The sequence below is a fragment of the Panthera onca genome, chromosome B1, assembly GCF_046562875.1.
Source record: "Panthera onca isolate mPanOnc1 chromosome B1, mPanOnc1 haplotype 2, whole genome shotgun sequence".
Lineage (NCBI taxonomy): Eukaryota > Metazoa > Chordata > Mammalia > Carnivora > Felidae > Panthera > Panthera onca.
In genome coordinates this window covers 40,416,254-40,438,770 of record NC_138342.1, presented here as the reverse complement: position 1 = coordinate 40,438,770, position 22,517 = coordinate 40,416,254, and the positions used below count along the sequence as shown (strand labels likewise).

Sequence of the window (22,517 nt, the reverse complement as noted above, 5' to 3'; positions counted from 1 at the left end):
TAAAAAGCAATAAAACAAAAGGGTAAAATGTAGTATGGAGAGAACTGCAGTAGACCAAGTAAGGAGACCTGAGTCTAGCTGTAACTTCTCTAGTCTGTTTTGCATCTCTGTAAGATAAGAAGGTTGGATTAGAAGACGATCTGTACAATTCTCCACATTTATGATCCAGTTATTCTATTTTGTAATGGTTCTCCATTTTTTTAAAGTTTTACTTATTTTTGAAAGAAAGAGACAGCGTGTGTGCATGCGGGGGTAGGGGCAGAGAGAAAAGAGAGAGAGAATCCCAAGCAGGCTCTGTGCTAATATCACAGAGCCTGCTGCGTGGGTCAAACTCACTAACCGTGAGATCATGACCTGAGTGGAGATGAAGAGTCAGAGACTTAACCAACTGAGCCACCCAGGAGCCGCAATAGTTCTCAATTCTTTTAAACCCATGCTTTCTCACTTTATCTCCTGTTTATTCCCACCAGTAGGGTTTTTTTTTTTTTTTTTTTGGACACTTGTTTCTGTAGTTTATATTAAAGAGCAATAGCAAGTGATTCTGCTTAATTCAAACGATATATTACCGCACCTACCCCTCCAAGAGGATTCTTACACGCCTCCCTGGTGACCCCACAATGAGGGGCAGCTGTAGGGGAGTGGGTAGCTAGAAAGCCTACGGCCCAAATTTTGGCTCTGCTACTCACGAGCTGCGTGATCTGGGGCAATTTATCCATCCTGTCTGTGCCCCATTTCCTCGCCTGTGAAGTAAAGCAGGGTTAACAGGAGTACCTACCTCAAAGGACTGTTTTGAGATTTAAGCACATCCATATATTAGAACATATTAAAACAGAGTATGTTTTCTCAATAACTATATGGTAGTTATTATACTTTTTACTGGTCAGTGAACTATTATGATCATTGATTGTCTTTCTTATGAGTAAGAATAAAATGTATTTTGTTTTTTGACTATTAAACACACTCTCATCTTAAAGCTAGAGACTGGGGGGGTTATCGGCGGAGAGGTATTTGACATTCCTAGCTTCTGTTTCTTGCTGTTTTGCTGAAAACTTGAGAACTTATTTTTTAGTCATTCTGTATTGTTTTGCTTTTTGGTTTTCTCTGCCTGATTTGCTTGTGCTTGCAGCTCTCCTTTTGTGAACAGTGATATTTAACAGCAATTTCCTGGGGAATTAGGGATCTTAAAGAATGTTCTTATAAAGAGCACTGAGATATTTACAGGAAAAATGCTGTGTGGATAGAAGATGATATTGAGTCAGGATTCAAAGCTTCTAGCAAATATGAGAAGTGTATGCTATGAAACCCAATTATTAAGAAACACGTTTTTCAGTAACTGTTTCCCCATATGTCCAGCACTTCTAGGAATTGCAAAACCTTGTGTATCGGTTCTGAAAGGACACTTTGAGATATCTTGTTGAAATATCTCATGCTGTTGTGTGTGGTGATTTGTGATTGGGGGAATTGTGAGTGTACTTTCTTCAACTAATCTCATAGCCCAGTAATGTGAAGGGGAAAGTCATGTAGTTACACCCTGTTTTTTTAAGTTGTGCTTCTCCAAAGCAGATTTTCTAAGCAAAGGATAATAAACATGAAATTACAAGATTGGTGTCTTGAATCTTCTCTATGGCATTGATACTTGCTATTAGAGTGGAAACATTTTCTTAACTTGGATTTTAGGATAAAGAAGGTGGTTTTATGGTAAGAGATTCCAGTCAGCCAGGCATGTACACGGTCTCCCTTTATACAAAGTTTGGAGGGTAAGTAATCAACCAATCAAGCTCTCTCTCTCTCTCTCTTTAAGAGTTTTTATATGAAGTTCCCGTGTAGTTTTTATGGGTTCCTAATGTTCAAACAATATGCTGCGTTTCAGCATGAAACAAAATCTGCACTTTAGATTTCTAAAATCTATCCTATCTTTTGTGTTCATATTTCTTTATATCCATATTTCCTGTACTTGGTAATTTTCCTTATGGTTTTCCATATTTATCCATTGAGAATGTCTATGGAAACGTTAGCAACGTTCAAGAAGTAAGTACCAGGCACTGCACTAAGCACTAAGGATGACACAGTGAACAAAGTAGACACAGACCCTGCCTTCCTATAGCTTAGTGGGGGATTCAGACAAGCAACTAGGCAGTTGTGGTAGCATGTGAGTAAGTATTATGCTCGGAGAGCAATGTGTGTATGTGTGGGGGTGGGGGGGTAGTACATGGCCCAGACACATCCAAGTTAGTCACCAGTGTTTTCTAGGGACATCTAGACAGACCTGGTGGGTAATGCAGGCAGAAGGTGGGGGGAAGGGAAAGAGTGTTTGTGACTTAGGAAACTGGACCCAGAATTGAGGGAGGATATGATGAGTTCCAGGAACTGACAAAAGAGTATTTTAGCCAGAATGGAAGGGGCGGTGAAGGGAGGAAAGAGAACCCTAAGAGATAAAAGTAGAGGTCAGGTCACGTCAGTGTCAAGGAGCTTTATTTTAAGAGCAGAGGGAATTCTCTTGAAAGAATTTTTAGCAAGACATGACTCGAGAAGATCTGTGTTCTAGAAAGATATCTAAAATAGAATTTATACATTTTTTAGAAGTGGGTTGGTTCACTTTCAGAAGTATAAGTCTTGTAGACATTTGCACATTTACATTAATAGCAGGGACAAAAAACAGTAGCCAGCTAAGAGGTATTCTAAGACTTTTACGTGTTGGTAAATGGAGTTGGTAAATTTTCTCTTTCACAATCTCATGCAAGGGCCAAGTACATTACCAATGACCACTTTAAAAACTTCCACCTGTTAATGTGACAGGTGAAGCTAAGAAGAACGTGGGGAAAAAATAAAAGTTGGCAGAGACTAGAAGGGGCCATATGTAGGGACCTGTGGTTTCTTGGTAGAAAACATCTTAAGAGTGATGTTACGTTATTTCAATTTGGTGCTAACACAATTTGATTTTTGTTTCAGAGAAGGCTCGTCGGGTTTCAGGCATTATCATATAAAGGAAACAACAACATCCCCAAAGAAGTATTATCTCGCAGAAAAACATGCATTTGGTTCAATTCCTGAGATTATTGAATATCATAAGCACAATGCAGCAGGTAAATGATCTGTTAAAACATTTTCAAATATAGGGTAGGGATTACGATGGTCAGACATTGTAATGAATTCTTCCTTGAACAGTTTCAGTTTGTAGTTAATTGTAGAGTGTGATTGATTTAAAATTATTGCATATTAAGGATGTGATATATACAAAGAAAAATGGGAAATAATATTAAGTCTCGTAAAAGGCTGTCTTGGGGCGTCTGGGTGGCTCAGTCGGTTAAGTATCTGACTCTTGGTTCCGCTTAGGTCATGATCTCACAGTTCATGGGATCGAGCCCCATGTTGGGCTCTGCACTGAAAGCCTGGAGCCTGCTTGGGATTCTCTCTCTCCTCTCTCTGCCCCTCCCCTGCTCTCCCACTCTCTCTCTGTTAGAATAAATAAACCTTAAATTTTTTTAAAAAACAGCTGATTTGACCTCAGCTCATGAGTTACTCTTATTGTATATGATGAATGTTCACATTTCTGTCGCTTATACCCTTGGTATTAACAAAGACTCCTTGCTTGACTAAGCATTAGTCAGGCTCCTAAACCATCTTTTAGACCCATTTATTTATGCACTTTCTTGTAAGATCCAGTTTTAGCAAGAACCCTGCTAAGTCAGTTTCACCGGAACTCCCACCCTTGATATCCACTCGCACTCAGTATCCGATCAGGTTCCTTATTTCCCACTGGGTGATGTTCGGTCACCCTGGCTTATATTCAGCAAGATCCTGTTAGATTGGCGTACCCCAACCCCCTCACTGCCTAGAGTTCCTCTTAATAATTTTCCATCCACTGACTGCCCCCCTGCTCCTTGGCTGTAAATTCCCGCTTGTCCATGCTATATTTGGAGTTGAACCCAGTCTCTGTCGAACTCTAAAATCATATTGCAGTGGTTCCTATACCAATCACAATGGTCCTGAATAAAGTCTACCTTACCACCTTTAGAAGTGTCATTGGATAGTTTCTTTTTTTTAGCAGTATTAAACTAAAACCTAAGATATGTCTACGTCAGGGCTGTCACAGAAGCCGTCAGACAAGCCCAGGGTTTAGGGCTATGCTAGGGGCTTCCAAAGACTAGAATAGTTGTGTCCTGAATGAGTTTTCCATCTTGCTGAATCTCTGCTATACTTACCACCGGAGTGGGAACAAACCAAACACCAGAACCAGAAACTACATTGATGCCCGTTTTCTCAGATAATGATAGGAACAGTTATTGAGAGATAATTTAAATATCATAAAATTCGCCCATTTAAGTATACAGTTGAGTGGTCATTAGTGTGTTTAGAGCGGTGCCAACTATCACCGTAATCTAACAACATTTCATCATCCTCAGAAGAGATATTGTGCCCATCACCTGTCTCTCCCCCCAATTCCCCTGCCCCCCTTTTACCAGTCCAGCCCTTGGCAACCACTAATCTACTTTCTGTCTCCACAGATTTGCCTATTCTGGATATTTCATATAAATGGAATCATACAATAGGTGGTCTGTTATGACTGGCTTCTTTGACTTAGCATAATGTGTTTGACATTTGTCCATGTTGTAGCCTGTATAAGTGTCCCATTCCTTTTTATTGACAAATAATAATCCACTGTGTTAATTTGGTTTATCCATTTTGTTGTCATTCATCAGGGGTGGACATCTGGCTTGTTTCCACATTTTGGCTTTTATGAATAATGCTGCTATGAACACTTGTATACAAGTTTTTGCACGGAAATAGGTTTCATTTCTCTTGGTTACTTACCTAGGAGTGAATTTGCTGGGTTATATGTTAAGTCTGTGTCTAACACGTGAGGAGCTATTTTCATTATCGATTTATCCCCCAAGAACTTTTTCTTATCTCTTATTCTGTTACTTTCTTTTTCAGGGATCACATTCCCTATTTCTTTCATCTCCTTGTATAACAACCGTTACCTCAATTCAGTCATTTAGCAAACATGTATTAAGTGTCTGTTACGTGCCAGGCATTGTGCCTGGTTCTAGGGAGTCTGTGGTGGACTAGAGATAGTCATTGACCCTGTGTCTCTCCGAACTTACTGTCTGGTGGGGGAGACAGAGAAGTATGTAACACTTTAAAGTTACTATGAGATATGCTGTAACTGAAGAAATACAGAGGAAAATGGGTGCTTATAGGAGAGATACCTGTGCCATTTCTTCTTATTTAGTGCTGGAAGCAACTTACGTTAAAGGGTTTACCCCACCTCACTGACTTCCAGTAGTTTCTATTCCAGTTGTTGATATTTTAGAGCCTCTATTTATGCTAAGATTACTTGTATTGAGTTAGCAAGGTGAATCACTTTAATTTTTAATAGACTACCTTAAATCCCTTTCATAGTTCAGATCTCATTGGAAAACAACATGAAATAATAATCGATAGTAACTGTTAGAAACCTTTTAACATTTTCAAAAATGTTTGAGAAGCGAATATGCTAGCAGAGAACTTGATAAACCCTGTAATATTTATTTATTTATTTATTTATTTATTTATTTATTTATTTATTTATTTATTTAATTCTGAGAGAAAGTAAGGCAGGGAGGGGCAGAGAGAGAGGAAGAGAGATAGAATCCCAAGCAGGCTCCATACTGTCAGCATAGAGCCCAACCCGGTACTCGAACTCATGAACCGCGAGATCATGACCTGAGCCCAAATCAAGAGTTGGACACTTAACCAACTGAGCCACCCAGGTGCCCCAGAACACGGTAATATTTAAAGGGCAGTGTTTGTTGAGTGAATAAAAGCATTTCTATCTTTAAAAGTTTTTTATGTTCTGTAAAAATATGAAATGGTCAACTCAAAGTATAGGATTATCTTCTTCCTTCCTGCCTTCCTCTGGTTTTATTTTTCTCTAGCATATAGCAGAGTGCTGTATGTACCCACAGAGGATGAGCACTTAGTGGAAAATGAATAGACTTTGTACAGGAGTTTCTAAGGTTTGTGCTTTACCATGCGGAGTGATTAAGAATGAATTCAACTGCACTGCTCTCTCTGACCTCCAGGACTTGTCACAAGGCTGCGGTACCCAGTTAGCGTGAGGGAGAAGAACGCACCAACCACTGCAGGATTCAGCTATGGTAACTCATTTCATAGTTGCACTGGCTAACTTTCCTTGAAAAAAATCCATCACCGCAAGACCAGTTTAGATGTTTAGGATTCCACATAGTAGAACTGTTTTTATAGTTTTATAGTATGGGTTTTTAGATGATTGTACTCATAGCTATGGTAACCCTCGATTTTCTGTTTTCATCATTATTCATAATTCAGAAAACTTCCTGTTGGTGAAAAATAAGCACTGCCATGTTATTTCTAAAATAAACCAAATCCTTTCCTGGTTCTCACTAGCCTTGTTGGTTACTCACAGGAAGTTAAGGATGGGGGTAATAAAGAAGGCATCCACTTGAGGTCTTTGTTGCTTCCAACAAAAGCCTTTTAAACAGAAGATTAAATTCTTTCCAACCTGATGTAATGGGGGGAAAAAAACCAAAAAACGAAACTGAGGGGGAAGAATGCTAAAGGAGGAAGCATTTGATTTTGTTTTTTTTTTTTGTTTGTTTGTTTGTTTTTCCTAAGCACCTTTAAGCTCTATTATTATTAGCACATTGTTCATCATCTTCTTGCTTTCTGCAGTTTATGTTGCTTGTATTGTGACGGCTCGGAAGGCAGTCCATCATCCCCCAGAGGGTGGAAAGCCACCTTTTGTAGTTTAGATGCACATTGCAAGTCTGCTGTATGTTGTACGAGCCTGTAACTTTGACATTGACCTTGGTTGTAGCTTCTTTGTTTCCCGCGGATTCATGCTGTGTTCTCCTTATTAAATGTTATCACTTTCTCCCTCTGTCTCACAGAAAAATGGGAGATCAACCCTTCAGAGCTGACCTTTATGAGGGAACTGGGGAGCGGACTGTTTGGAGTCGTGAGGCTTGGCAAGTGGAGAGCTCAATACAAAGTTGCAATCAAAGCTATTAGGGAAGGTGCCATGTGTGAGGAAGACTTTATAGAAGAAGCTAAAGTGATGATGTAAGTTACTCTGTTCTTTCCCATTGCTCTTTTAGCCTGGCTCCAGCTAATAGCCCTGCTGGTTTCTTTTCCTATAGTAACCATATGTACGCATGACTTCCCTCCCAGGAAGCTCACACACCCGAAGCTGGTACAGCTTTATGGCGTATGCACCCAGCAGAAACCAATTTACATTGTTACGGAGTTCATGGAAAGGGGCTGTCTTCTGAATTTCCTCCGGCAGAGACAAGGTCATTTTAGTAGAGATATGCTGCTGAGCATGTGTCAAGATGTGTGTGAAGGGATGGAGTACCTGGAGAGAAACAGCTTCATCCACAGAGATCTGGTAATCAGAAACCACCTGTGTTCCCATTCGGTGGCCCAGTTCCTTTATGACACTGGGGCAGCACATGAGCAATGATGTATTAATACCCACTTTCTGTTCTCAACAGTGTCCCATCATTATCTTTAAACTTGGTCAGTTTGACTTGCCTCATAATTTTAACAGAAAGATCTTTACTAAATCTAATACATCTAATACATAATTACGTAGACAATTGTATAAATAATATGTAATTACATAGGTAATTATTTCTAAGCAACTTACCATGTATTAAGTACTTGAGCCCTGTAAGAATCTCAGGTGACAGCTAGTCTTTCTGATCGTCATTGGTATGTAAGAAAATTAGCTTGAGAGACAGGAAATGACTTGCATAAGGTGATAACGTGGGGAAGTTAAGGGCTGACTGTCACTAAATCCCCAGCTCTTTCCCACCGCATACACTGTAAGCTAGAACAGAAGCTACAACAGAAATCCTTGGCTTATTTTCCTTATTTCTCAAATCACTGGGAAAAGATGGAGGCCCATGTTAACTCCTCAAAATACTAGAAAAAGGAATCTATTAGTGGTTCTAAATTATTGTGATGGAGATACTTCTTAATTTCTCCTCTCTCTCTCTCCTTACCTCCTCCATTTCTTCTTTCGTTTTTTCTTGTCTGCCTATTCTTCTCAAATGTATCTATTTTCAGCTTGTTGATGGACCTATCAGTTCCTGTTAAACCTTAAAGGTGATTCTTTCACCAAAAAGAATGTGATTTTTCCACCTGGGACTTTTTTCCATATTTTAGTTGTTGTTTTTAAGTAGTGCTGGCTTCATGCCCAGCACAGAGCCCAATGTGGGGTTTGAACTCAATACCCTGAGATCAAGACTTGAACTGAGATCAGGAGTTGGAAACTTAACCAACTGAGCCAGTAAAGGGCCCCTTCACATTTTAGTTTTAACTTTTTTGTCATAAAGCATGGATGCATTTCTTCCAGAGTAACAGTAAAGCGTTTACAAAAATTTAACAATCACCTTAAACAGGCATTGCTTTAATAGGTATTTAACACATGTTGACTCATTTAATCATTATAACAACTCTAAGAAGTAGGTACTATTATTATTCTCACTTTACAGGTGAGGAAACTGAGGCGCAAATAGGATAAAATAACTTACCAATGATCAAGGAAACTGTGGAGTTGGGATTTGAACCCGGGGAGTTTGGCTCTAGAGTCCACACTGTGGCCACTGTGCAATGCCATCTGTAGTCTTAGGTTATAATAAAGAGTTGAAGATTTGTATATGGAAGACTTAGATTCTGTTTCTACATCTGTAAATTGTGGGTGGGTTAGCATGCTGGTTTGCTCACAAGACTGCTTCCACCCCCACCCCCAGCTTTACTGAAGTATAATTGACAAAATTGTATAAATTTAAAGTATAGAGCATAATGACTTGATATGTGTACACCTTGTGAAATGATTATCACAGTCAAGTTAATTATATCCATATCTCACATGTGGTTAAGAATGCTTAATATTTATTCTTTTAGTAAATTGCAATTAAATAATACAGTGTTGTTAATTATAGTTATCGTGCTATACATGAGATCCTCAGAACATAATGAGTTTCACATTTTTTCTTAAGATTCCTTATATAAATAATGTCATACAGTATTTGTCTTTCTGTCTGGCTCATTTCACTTCAGATAATGCCCTCTATGTTCATCTCTGTTGCCACAATAACAAGATCTTTTTTTATGGCATATTCCTGTGTGTGTGTGTGTGTGTGTGTGTGTGTGTGTGTGTGTGTGTATGTGTGTGCATACACCCCACATCAACTTTATTCACTCATCCATTGATGAACAGTTAGATTGTTTCATATCTTAGCTATTGTAATGCTCCTGTGCATATGGGGGTACAGACATCTCTTTGAAGTACTGATTCCATTTCCTTTTGTATATATTTAGAAATGGAATTCCTGGATCATATGGTAGTTCTACTTATAATTTTTTGAGTAGACTCCAATACTGTTTTCCATAATGGCCGTACCAATTTACATTCCCACGAATCATAGACAAGGGTTCCACTTTCTCCTCTGTTTCCTCCTTGCCAACTTTTGTTATCTCTCGTGTTTTTGATACTAGCCATCCTGATAGATGTGGAATGATATCTTACTATGCTTTTGATTTGCATTTCCCTGATGATTGATGATGTTAAGCCCCCTTTCATATACCTGTTGGCCATTTGTATGGGTTTTTTTTTTTTTTTTTTAAATGTGTATTCAGGTTCTTTGCCCCTTTAAAAAATTGGATTATTTCCTTTTATTTGGTACTGAGTTGTATGATTTCTTTATATATTTTATATAAACATCTATTGGTTATCTGGTTTTGCAAATACTTTCTCCCAGTCTGTAGTTTTCCTTTTTATTTTGTTGACTATTTCCCTTGCTATGCAAAGGTTTTTAGTTTGATGTAGCCTAGTTATTTATTTCTGCTTTTGTTGCTTGTGCTTTTGGTGCCATATCCAAAAATTCATTGCCAAGATCATGTCAAGGGGCTTTCCCCTGTTTTCTTCTAGACCTGGATTCAGGACTTACATTTAAGTCTTTAATCCATTTCAGGTCAGTTTTTGTGTATGGTGTAAGATAGAGGTCCAATTTCATTATTTTGCATATAGATACCCAATTTTGCCAGCACCATTTATTAAAGAGACTGTGTTTTCCCCACAGTGTGTTCTTGGCCCCTTTGCCAAAGATTAGTTGACCATATATGTATGGATTTATTTCTGGACTCTATATCCTTTTCCGCTGGTCTGTATATTTGTTTTTGTGCTAGTATCATACTGTTTTGATTACTATAGCTTTGTAATATAGCTTTAAATCAGAACATGTGGTGTCTCTAGTTTTGTTCTTCTTTCTCAAGGTTGTTTTGGCTACTTTATGTCTTTTGTAGTTACGTATGAATTTTAGGATTGTTTTTCTATTTCTGTGAATTGTACCAACGGAATTTTGAAAGGGATTACATCAAATGTAGATTGCTTTGGGTGGTGTGGACTTTTAAACAATATTAATTCTTGCAACCCATGGACGGGGAGAGCATTCCATTTGTTTGTATTGTTTGTTTTTTTTTTTCATCAAAAGTTTATGAGTTTTTGGATTTTTGCCTTTTTGGTTAAATTTATTTATTTATTCCTAACTATGTTATTGTATTTGGTGTTATTATAAATGCATTTGTTTTCTTAATTTCTTTCAGATGTTTCATTGTCAGTGTATAGAAATGCAACTGATTTTTGTGTATTGATTTTGTATGATACAACTTTATTGAAATTACTTAGTAGTGCTAATATGTTTTTGTTTTTTTTAGAATTTTCTACATATAAGATCATGTCAACCGCAAACAAAGACAATTTTAATTTTGCTTTCCAATTTGAATGCCTTTTCTTTTTCTTGCTTAATTGCCCTGGCTAGGTTTTTTAGTATTATGTTCAATAGATGTGGTGAGTGGACATCATTGTCTGTTCCTGATCTTAGAGGAGAAGCTTTTAGCTTTTCATTGTTGAGTATGATATTAGCTGTGGGTTGGTCATATATGACCTTTATTATGTTGAGGTATATTCCTTTTATACTAACTTGTTGAGAGTTTTTATCATAAAACTCTTTATGATAAATGGATATTAACTTTTGACAAATGCTTTTTCTGCATCTGTTGAGATAGTCATATGATTTTTATCCTTCATTCTGATGTGATATATACATATACATATACCACATTTATTGATTTGCATATGTTGAACCATCCTTGCATCCTGGGGATGAATCCCTTTTGATCATGGTTATGATCCTTTTAATGTACTGTTGAGTTCTGTTTGCTAATATTTTGTTGATGATCTTTTAAATATCTGTATTCATCAGGGATATTGACCTATTATTTTCTCTTCTTATAGTGTCCTTGTCTGGCTTTGGTGTCAGGGAAATGCTTACGTCATAAAATGAGTTTGGAAGTATTCTCTCCTCTTCAATATTTTGGAAGAGTTTGAGAAGGATATGTGTTAGTTTTTCTTCACATGTTTTGTAAAATTCGGGGTGCCTGGGTGCCTCAGTCGGCTGAGCGTCCGACTTCAGCTCAGGTCATGATCTCGCGGTCTGTGAGTTCGAGCCCTGTGTCGGGCTCTGTGCTGACAGCTCAGAGACTGGAGCCTGCTTTGGATTCTGTGTCTCCCTCTCTCTCTCTGCCCCTCTCCCGCTCATGCTCTGTCTCCCTCTGTCTCTCAAAAAGAAATAAACATTAAAAAAAAAAAAGTTTTGTAAAATTCACCAGTGAAGCCTTCTGGTCCTGGGCTTTTCTTTTACAAGACTGTTTTCAAGATTACAACATATGATTGGGGCAAAGGACTCCGTAAAATAGAAGATGTGATATGTATATATAGATATAGATATAGATATAGATATAGATATAGATATAGATATAGATATAGATATAGATATAGATATAGATATCATATATATCTATATATATAAAACATTCCTTGTTCTTATTATGCTTAGCAATGATAAAGAACTTCTCTTTGTCATATTGAAAGTTGTGAATTAAGCACCTTCCTCTTTTTTTGTACTTTCAAAACTGATGAAAATTGCCTACAGGAGTATGGCAGACTACATCTGTCCACACAGACCATATCTTGGTGAAAGCAATTTTGATAATTTTGTGCTTATGATATTGACATCACTGTGGTCGTTTTATGTCACCCCTGAAGGGAAGATTCTGATGCTCCTGTCTTTTGAGCAAAGAATGCTGTTGACCATGAAGTGAAGGCATTAGAAGGTATCTCCATAGGAAGATGGGGCAAATCTGGGGAACTTTAGAAGAGACTCTTAAAATGCATTCAGCAGGAATAATTTCATATAAGTGGCTGCCACATACAGAGAATAAAATGCTAGAAGTATCAGGAATAAAAATGCACCTGGGCGCACCTGGGTGGCTCAATCAGTTAAGCATTGGACTTTGGCTCAGGTCATGATTTCATGGTTTGCTCACCATCAGGTGAGCTCAAGCCCCACATAGGTGACCTTGAGCCCCGTGTCTCTCTCTCTCCCTCTCTCTGTCTCTGCTCTCATGGGATTCTGTCTCTCTCCCTCTCTCTCTGCCCCTCGCTCACTTGTGCCCTTTCTCTCAAAAAAGAAAATGCATCTTAGCCCACAGGTTATGGCATTAAAAATATTGTTACCATGTTTTCCTTCGGAGAAGTACTATCTTTTTACAAAACCGTTTTCTTAAAATTTAAAGAATGGGCAAGAGAATACAAATTAAATAATCCAGAATTGTTTTTGACCAATTTCATGTATCATACTACAATATACTGGAAACATTATGAATGACAAGGCAAACTATGTTGCACATGGCTGGGTTTTGTTTTTTTTTTTTTTTTGACTGAGAACAGGACAACCAGTCATTGAGCAAAACTATTGGGTAAAAGATTAATTACCTATCAGTTACCTTTGTTGTTTGTCATTAAACTCACCTAGTGAGAACCTAGATTAAGGACTTCGAGAGATGTCATTATCAGGGCACCTGGGTGGCTCAGTCGGTTAGGTGTCTGACTCTTAGTTTCGGCTCAGGTCATGATCTCACAGTTCATGAGATGGAGCCCCACCTCAGGTGCTGACAGTGCAGAGCCTGCTTGGGTTTCTCGCTCTCTGTCCCTCCCCCATTCATGTGCCTCCCCCCATGCATGCTTGCGCTCTCTCAATGTCTCTCTCTCTCTCTCAAAATAAATAAACTTAAAAAAAGAGAGATGTTATCAGTAAGAAAATCTCACAGTTTAATAAAAATAGGAATGGGAGGGGGGAAGTAGGTTGATCTGGTTAGTCCTCATTTGGGTCTGACAATTGGTGACGTCATGTAATAATGCTCTATTGCACATACGACCTGCTGACCTGTCTTTCTACCCATTTTTTCAAATATATGTTGGAGACAATTCCATGGGGATAAAAAAAATTTATAAAGAGACATTTCCACCTTCTGTAAATGTTGACTGGGCTATATTAAGTTTAATATAAACAAAATTTATATTTTTTTACTTTGTAGAACTTTGTAACTATTATACCATTGAAATGTTATTTTCCAGGCTGCCAGAAATTGTCTAGTAAATGAGGCGGGAGTTGTGAAAGTATCGGATTTTGGAATGGCCAGGTAAGGCTGAGTCTATGTGAACGTTTTCTATCAGTTTTGGATTAAATTAATATGAGACGGTGACCTTTGAAGGTACAGAAAGCCTGGCTTTTTCTTTGCAGTTTGACTGTGTCAGCTTCTCTCTCTGAGGCCTATTTAAGAGCTGTTTTTAAACCACATCTTTTGTTCTATTAGCAAAATCTCTGTAGTACTCATCATTTTCATAGGCAGACTAATTGTTTTTTCTGCTTTTTAGTGTGTTTTGATATAAGGAAATAAAATAAATTAGATTATCTGTATTTTGAAAAATTTCTTTGCTGAATGTATCCATTTTACTGCTACCTTGGGCTTTTTCTCAGGTCAACAAATTGTTGAGAAATTATGACTTCTTCATGCTTTATTATGTGGCTTCAGGTGATAGTCACATTAGCTTGTAGAATTAATAAGCATGGGAATAATCTGCACTGACAAAGGAGAAAGGAAATCTTGTTCACTGTTCTGTGATAAATGAATTCATTAAAAAAGTGTATATTGCAATGTTAATAATTCTCTCCACTAGGTGGTAGTATAGCATGTTAAATATGTTACTTTCATTTTTTCCTTGGTTTGGGTTAGATTTCTAGAATCTTTTGTTTTCACAGAAAATGTATTTAGGGGTAAAATTCTTAGAATACCCAAATCTGTTGTGTTTTTATTCTCATAATTTTTGTAATTTTAATGGTGTGTTAGAAAAGACCTTGAAAACATACTGTTTGTTCTTTTCCTCCTCTCTGTCCATTCACTCATCCGTACATCCATCCGTAAAGAAATTAGGTGCCTACTGTGTACCAGGGTGTTAGGCTGAACCAGAGCAGAGAATAAGGCATATGGGTCCTTGCCCGCATGCAGCTTATATTCAGGAGGAGAGAGAGACATAGACCTGAGACAATCATGAAGAAGGGAAAACACAGTGGTGTGACAGAGCAGGGATCAGCACACCATGGCCTCTGGCCCAGATGTGACCCAACACCTCTTTATTCAGCTTGTGAGCCAACAGTGGTTTTCCAAATTTTAAATGATTGGCAAAACTTAAAAGAAGTTCGTGACACGTGAAAATTATCTGAAATTCAAATGTCAGTGTACGTAAATACTCATGTGTTGTCTGTGGCTGCTTTCACACTACAAAGGCAGAGTTGGATAGTGGTGGCAGAGGCTGTATCACCTGAAAAATCTGAAATATTTATCACGTGACCCATTACAGAAGAAGTTTGCTCGTCCCTAAGATAGAGGTCACTTGGGGCTAGTGGGGGGAGTGATGGGGTGGGGCGGGGTCATAGTAGCTGTGGTGCTTTGGAAGACAACCTCTTTGTGTTTTTTTCTTTTTGTTTTTTGTTTTCTTCTCACATTTGTATTTCCATTCTGGTTAACATACAGCACAATATTGGTTTCAGGAACAGAATTCAGTGATTCATCATTTACATACAATACCCAGTGCTCATCACAAGTATCCTCCTTAATCCCCATCACCTATGTAGCCCATCTCCCACCCACCTCCCTCTATCAACCCTGTTTGTTCTCTGTCATTAAGAGTGTCTTATGGTTTGTTTCCCTGTCTCCACCTCCCCCATATGTTCATCTGTTTTGTTTCTTAAGCCGTATGAGTGAGATCATATGGTATTTGTCTTTTTCTGACTGACTTACTTTGCTTAGCATAATATACTCCAGCTCCATCCACATCATTGCAAATGGCAAGATTTCATTCTTTTTGATGCCAGAGTAATGTTCCATTGTATATATATATACCACGTCTTCTTTATCCATTTATCAGTCAATGGACGCTTGGGCTGTCTCTTTAGTTGGGCTATTGTTGATAGTTTTGCTATGCTGGGGTGCATGTACCCCTTTGAATCTGTATTTTTGTATCCTTTAGGTAAATACCTAGTAGTGCGACTGCTGGATCATAGGGTAGCTCTATTTTCAGTTTTTTGAGGAACCTCCACCCTGTTTCCCAGAGCAGCTACACCAGTTTGCATTCCCACCAACAGTGCAAGAGGGTTGCCCTTTCTCTGCATCCTCGCCAACACCTGTTGTTTCTTGTGTTGTTGCTTCTTGTGTTGTTAATTTCAGCCATTCTGATGTGAGGTGTGAGGTGGTATCTCAGTGTGGTCTCGATTTGCATTTCCCTGATGAAGAGTGATGTTGAGCATCTTTTCATGTGTCTGTTAGCCATCTGAATGTCTTCTTTGGAAAATGCCTACTCATGTCGCAAGACCTCTTTGAGACCAGGATATTTGAACTGAGACCAAAAAGGCAGAAATAGCCAATTAGGTGGAAATCTGAGGACAAAATATTCCAGGTGGAAGAAACAGCAAATATAAAAGCTTGAAATCTGAGGACAAGCTTGGCCTGCTGAAGGAATCAAAAGAGGGCCAGGGTGGTTAGCCCAGGGCCAGCACAAGGAGCAGGTATGAAGCCACAGAAGGAACAGGTCATACAGGCCATGTTTAGTTCCTAATGAGAACAGGACTGCTGCCTGCCAGGGCAGTACTTACCCCTGCACTTTATATGCTTTCTATGAAGATTTTCTCTGAGGGGCAGTCCTCCAATTTCACATGTTTGATTTTCACAGGTTTGGCTTTCAGAAAATGTGTGCTTTCGCATCAGCCCCTCTAAAATCCTCATTAAAACTGAATTCAGACTCCCCTGATTGACAACTTGATCCAGCCCATGGGGGCATTGTTACCATCTCTGTCCATGCAGCAAAGGAATTTTGTGCAATTATGTGAATGTTTTCTCATGGAGCTTTTGGAAATTAACTTGATATGTTCATGTGATACATAAATGCATTCCTTTTGTAAATACATACAGAACACACAACAGAAAGGGCTGAAGTCCCCATATTCACCGCCCCGATCACAGGTCCTCCCCCCAGGTAGCCAGAGTTACCAGTTTGTGTGTGTCTATCCAGAAGAACATAAGTAAGCTTGCATAGCAAAAATTACATAGTATTGTTTTCAGTGTGTAATTGTGTGTGTGTGGGGGGGACAGATGTCATGGCATATAAATATATACTCCACCATTTACATATGTCATTTTGCAATTTGCTGTTTTCATTTGCTGTAGGTTTAAGTTGCACTCTGTGGAATTGTGGGGGCTAAAAGCACATGCGTCTCCAAATGCTCTGCACCACTTCCTTTAGAGCAGCTCTGCTTTAGATGTTTTACATGTGGGCCCTTCGGGTTAAATTTTGTTTAAAGAACAAAGTTGCTAACCCCCCCAAAAAAGTTTGCTAACTCTTTTATTGTGTTCTGCCTCTATTATAAAAAACAAACACAACACAGAAACACAAAAGGGCAGGTACTAATGTTACAACGTGCCCATCTCAAGCACATAAATGAAGCTCAGAGGAAGATGGAAATCACCAGGCGTGGCCACTGAGGCAAACATTTAGCTTCAACCGGATGCTTGTTGGACTTCAGTCAACTGTGTTTTTGATTCTAAGAGGAAAGAAAAAAAAATTGAAGAGCATGTACAAAATGTAGATCATAGCTCAGAGGCATAAACCTATGGCGTGTCTTACTTTAGGTATGTTTTGGATGATCAGTACACAAGTTCTTCTGGTGCAAAATTTCCAGTGAAGTGGTGTCCACCGGAGGTGTTTAATTACAGCCGCTTTAGCAGCAAATCAGACGTCTGGTCATTTGGTAAGAACATGGTCTGTTTTTCCTCGGCTCTGCTCTGAAGAGGAAGTGGGTGCATCCGTGGGTGATCCTTCTCTTTCTTTTTCCAGGTGTTTTAATGTGGGAAATATTCACCGAAGGCAGAATGCCGTTTGAGAAAAACACCAACTATGAAGTGGTAACCATGGTTACTCGTGGCCACCGACTCTATAGGCCGAAGTTGGCATCCAAATACATGTACGAGATGATGCTGAGGTGTTGGCAGGAGGTAACGATTTTTTGTGTGCTTTCTTCCTGAATCCTGAAAACATGTAGGGATCTGGGCTTGGTAGATTAGTAACGTATAGTCTTCACAGCCTAGTGAGTCAGTGCACGTTTTGTATGATTCCAAACTCTAGGTGGAAAGCCAGCCCTCTCAAATCAGGTCTGAGTAATGGGAAGAAGAATGTGAAGACATGGAAGATGAAAATAAGATAATAAATGCAGGCTGCCACCCCACTCCCAAGTAGAAATCCTGTCCCAGTTGCCTGAGTTAGGGACTCAGGGAATAATCCTGGAGAAGTAGCTCTTCTTTCCGCGGACTTCTTGTACTGTTGAACTATTACTCTTTCACGAGAGAGGGTTTCTTTCTCCAAACCTCGACTTCCCCAGATCTCTTTACTCATAGTCTTTGGAAGTGTTCCTTCCCCATGTATTAAAATGTCACCTCATAGAAGAGATTAGGCACTAAAATGACTTTTGAAAGATGATATTAACTCACATATATTGTGTGCTAGGCACGATACCAAGTGTTTTAGATTTAGTTCTCAAAATAACCTTTTGAGGTACAGAGACTTTTACTGTGACCACTTTGTGGATGAGAAGACCAGGGCCCATGAAGTTGACACTTGTCCAAGGCCACTTTGCTACAGAGAGGCGGAGCCTATGCTCGTGGCCACTTACTATGATGCCTCCAAAGAGCACTGATTGGCATGGGAGTGGCCTGGGCAGGAAGGGCTGTTGGGGGTGGGAGAGGACAGCATGAGCAAAGGTAAGGTGGTGGTAATGTGTGGTGTGTGTACCTGAGGATAGAGATTGGTCTGATAGAGTAGAAAGCCCATGTGAGAGTTTTTGTGGGAAATGAAACTGGGTAGCAAGAGGGTGGGAGAGGAGAGGGTATAGAGGGCACTGCGAATTAGCAGGACTTGATTTTGCAGGCAATAAAGAGCTCTCTTAGCTTCTTGAGTGGGAACACAAAAGCAGTGTAGGAGAAAGGTTTGTCTAGCAATAGTATATGTAGAATAGAGAAGTCCCATTTGGAGATGCCTGCATGTTCTAGTACCAGACGATCAGTATCTTGCAGTTATGTGAGTTTGAGCAGTGAGAAATTAGTTTTGGAATGGATTCTGGAACCCACAGCTTCTCTTTGATTTTTCATTGTAGAAACCGGAGGGAAGGCCTTCCTTTGAAGATTTGCTGCGCACAATAGATGAACTAGTCGAATGTGAAGAAACTTTTGGAAGATAAGTGATGGTGTGATCTGTGACTTCCAGATTCCAAAGCATGAGGAAGAAATGGCACTTTGTGGCTAACTTTTAATTTATTTAGCACTCAAGTGTGTAGATTGTTTTACTTGTAAAGTGGAAACACCTAAAGCATTTGCTTCTAGACCAGCCTGAGCTCTGGCACTGAACCTTTCAGATTATGGAAATGCTGCCTTAGAGATGGCGATGGAAAGCACTCACTTTTATCCATTCCACAGGTATTTGAGTGCCTACCACGTGCTAGGTACCATGCCCAGACCCCAAGGTTTGCCCTTTTTAGGGGTGTACATGGGGCTATGTTAGCTGGTGCCAGTGAAGGTCAGGATATCTGGGAAGAGATAGGGAATTAGAGCCTTGTTCCAGCAACCCTTCTCTTTCCTTTGATGTCTATGGAAATCTGGGCCTGAGGCATTGTCTGGAATGTGGGTTCTGGAAGAATCGGGAACCCATCTTGGATAAGTACCCTTCTTTTGTTTTGAAAACCTCTGTTTTCAAGACTGCAATTAGTATTACATTAAAAATATTTGTATGCTGTATATATTGTAAATATATAATATATAAAGATATATATTTATAAGAAACATGAGTTGTCTTTTAATTAGCACGTTCAATTCTGTAACACATGAGCTTTCCTTTTTAGGACTAGGGACTGTGCCTTGCAGCTGTCAATTTCTTTTCCCCCAGGGATCAAATATTCCTTATTGAAGAGAAAAAAGTCTGGACCCTTCTGCCATTAATATTCCCTCTCCATTTAGGCAGACATGTTTGGGGGTACCTGTCTAATTTAAGCCCCTAACCAGGCCCATGTTTGGGCTGATTGACCCTGCCCATGGTATCTATCACTAAAAGGGGTTAGGTAAAAGTTGAACTAGGGGTAATCAATCACTTTTTATGGCTTAAGAATCTGCCCCAGGACATAGATGCTGTAAGTGGAGGTGCTGGGCTCTGGGGGAGAATGATGAGAATGTGATGTTCACAACAAAGCCTGCCCCCACGGCAAGCAAGACCCAGGAGCAAGTTCAGCTTCTGGCGGAGAAACCAGGAAAGATGGAGAGAATGGTGTATTGAGCCATCTCCCAGATGGTTTTCAGGAGACCTGGTTGGACTTGGATCCCTGGATCAGTGAGATTGTCTCAGTGAGACAGTTATCTCAGTGAGATAGCCTCATGGTAGACCCTGTGATCAAGTTTGTTTGAGTGGGTTTTTGACTGTTAACAATCTCTGACTAAGACACCAGCTGAGGTGGAAACTTCATTTTCGCTCACGAGCCCAGGGAAGAGAAACAGTTTCTTATCAGCAGCAGAGGCCATGTATTGCCCCATACATTTTTCTTGGTTTTACGGGGGTAGAAAGCTGAGAAACACCCAACACACAGGGCCCTTCTTTAAGGAGTTCTGATCACTCTGGGGACTGCCATGGCGTCCCCTGTGCCACAGGTGTTGTGTGAACACAGAACTGTTGCTGGCTGTCTTGAGTAGTGCCTCCCTAAGACCCTGGGGGGCCATCTCTTTTCCTTTGGGTCTGTCCATCCACTGAGAGCTGTCCTTCCGTACCCTCCTTATAATGGAAAAAAAAAATGATCTTAAGTGTTGTCACTGTTTGCCACCTTCCTCCTCATCTTCCTGTTTACCTGTACCCCCGTCACAAACACATACGTACCTTTTAACTGAATTGTAGCTCATTCAAGGAGTTGACCATATTCGTTATACTCAGGTTTGAGTATGGTTTTTCTGTCTTTCTCCTTCCTTTCTCCTTCACCTTGACCCCTCCCACCCCTCCCTGTCCCTTCCCACACTTCCCTGTTCACCTGGAGGAGCTATGTTCAAAGTGCTAGATGGTGTTGAAGAAAGTGAGGACAGAGTATAGTCCTTGTGCTCATCGTTACGTATACTGTTGATGTGGAAAACAAGATGGGTAACACCTGACAACATTTGGGAACCTTTTCTTCAACAATCTTCAAAATTTTCACCAGAACTTAAAAGAAGTTTTTGTGGGGCGCCTGGGTGGCTCAGTCGGTTAAGCGTCCGACTTCGGCTCAGGTCATGATCTCGCGGTCTGTGGGTTCGAGCCCGGCGTCGGGCTCTGTGCTGACAGCTCAGAGCCTGGAGCCTGTTTCCGATTCTGTGTCTCCCTCTCTCTCTCTGACCCTCCCCCATTCATACTCTGTCTCTCTCTGTCTCAAAAATAAATAAACGTTAAAAAAAAAAAATTAAAAAAAAAAAAGTTTTTGTATAAAAGCGTAAGTAAAGCAAAAAGTGAAGTAAAAATAGAAGAATCCACCCAGAATGCTTAACGAGATCTTAATCTATAAAGCAGGAAATAGGAAAGGCAATGTGAATATGCTGTGTCTTCATTAGAATCGTTCCTTTTAGTTTTAATTCTTGGTTATATTTTCCAAGGGGATGAAGTAGAATTCCTAAGTGCATTTCTTATTGACATCATTTTTATATTTCTCAGCCATGGCTCAGTCACCTTTTAGGTACCTTATTGAATTGGCTTTCCATCCCCACAAAAAAATGAAGTTTCGTAATATGGGCCTTGAGGTGTCAGTACTGAGTGGGAGGACAGAACATTCTAGACTTTATACTTCGATACCGAGAATCTAATTCTCTTTCTACCACTGTGTCCCTTGTCCTATCTGTGCATCCATCTCCTTCTGTGTCCAGAGAAGGCAGCTTGATTTGATGCTTTTTAAGGTCTCTTTTACAAAAATATTGTTGACTTCTTGAAAATGTTGTTTTCTGGAATCGCCCACACAGTTGGGAATGAGGAACCCGTTGCAGCTACCCTCAGAGATCTGGATGTAGATTATTGAACTTTCGTATATAGGCCATTCGGTTGTCATTCACACACTTTTCTCTGAGGTTTTTAGAACAGGAAAATAGGTGGGGTTAACTTTGCTCGTGAGAAACATCTTGGGTGAGCTATGATTTCAGTTAAAAGATGTGTTTTTGTGACCGAACCACCGCTGAAGAACTGAATGCTGCTTTGTATACTCCCTGCAGAAGTACAACCATGATTCTTTCCACCTGTAAGTACGATGGCTTTGCAGTCATCAGCAGGGCTTGTACTGGGCGTGTTACTTATTCTCGAACTCTGGCAGACGGCATAAAGCTTGTGAAATTTGGAGGATCATGTCCCCAGATGTTGTGATGGGGTTTTGTGCGTTATTTAAATAACCATCGTAGTGATGTAACTTCAGTAAAGGTCACTCATTGAGACTGCAAAGGGAAACCGACTACTGGCCTTAAATCTACATGCATGTATGGAAATTCAGTTTGAAAAGTGGTTTTCTTTTTTCTTTAAGTTTTTTCAATGTTTATTTATTTTTGAGACAGAGTGAGAGACAGAGAGCATGAGCAGGGGAAGGGCAAAGAGTAGAGAGGGAGACGCAGAATCTGAAGCAGGCTCCAGACTCCGAGCTGACAGCACAGCACCCAAAGCAGGGCTCAAACCCACAAACCATGAGGTCGTGACCTGCGCCAAAGCCGGACGCTTAACTGATTGAGCCACCCAGGCGCTCCTGAAAAGTGTTTGCTTTTAGAGTGATGTGTCGTGTCAAGAACTCAGAGCTGAAGACCAGGAGACCAAGTTGTAGCATCCGGATTTGCTGCAGCTGTGCTGGGTCACCTTTGGCAACTTCTTAGGTTGGGTCCCTGTCTGTAAAATGGTACCCTCCTTCTGCCCACCTCGCCACAAGATTTCATAAACAGCAGCTAAAAATAACAGGGCCTTCGTGATCTTAATTTTGGGGTTGCTTTGGAAGACTGTTGTGCATTTTGAAAAT

General features: G+C 39.8%; 2 protein-coding genes across 5 annotated transcripts in view; both read left to right on the top strand.

The window, feature by feature from the left end:
* The window catches only part of TEC (tec protein tyrosine kinase), a 123,515-nt gene extending 104,204 nt beyond the window's left edge, over positions 1-19,311 (top strand). For all 3 annotated transcript variants that reach the window (XM_078446137.2, XM_078446136.2, XM_078446135.2), the window contains exons 10-18: positions 1,678-1,757; positions 2,950-3,083; positions 6,066-6,140; positions 6,912-7,083; positions 7,192-7,408; positions 13,505-13,569; positions 17,113-17,231; positions 17,318-17,475; positions 18,630-19,311. In XM_078446137.2, the coding sequence (XP_078302263.1) occupies positions 1,678-1,757; positions 2,950-3,083; positions 6,066-6,140; positions 6,912-7,083; positions 7,192-7,408; positions 13,505-13,569; positions 17,113-17,231; positions 17,318-17,475; positions 18,630-18,713 (1,104 nt within the window). In that variant the 3' untranslated portion in view covers positions 18,714-19,311. The remainder of the gene's footprint in view (positions 1-1,677; positions 1,758-2,949; positions 3,084-6,065; positions 6,141-6,911; positions 7,084-7,191; positions 7,409-13,504; positions 13,570-17,112; positions 17,232-17,317; positions 17,476-18,629) is intronic.
* A 1,740-nt stretch (positions 19,312-21,051) lies between these two features.
* Positions 21,052-22,517, top strand: part of TXK (TXK tyrosine kinase) — a 63,307-nt gene continuing 61,841 nt past the window's right edge. Inside the window, exon 1 of one of the 2 annotated variants that reach the window (XM_078446140.2) lies at positions 21,052-21,761. In XM_078446140.2, coding sequence (XP_078302266.1) covers positions 21,674-21,761 — 88 coding nt within the window. In that variant the 5' untranslated portion in view covers positions 21,052-21,673. The remainder of the gene's footprint in view (positions 21,762-22,517) is intronic. The other variant, XM_060655087.3, reaches the window with a different exon arrangement.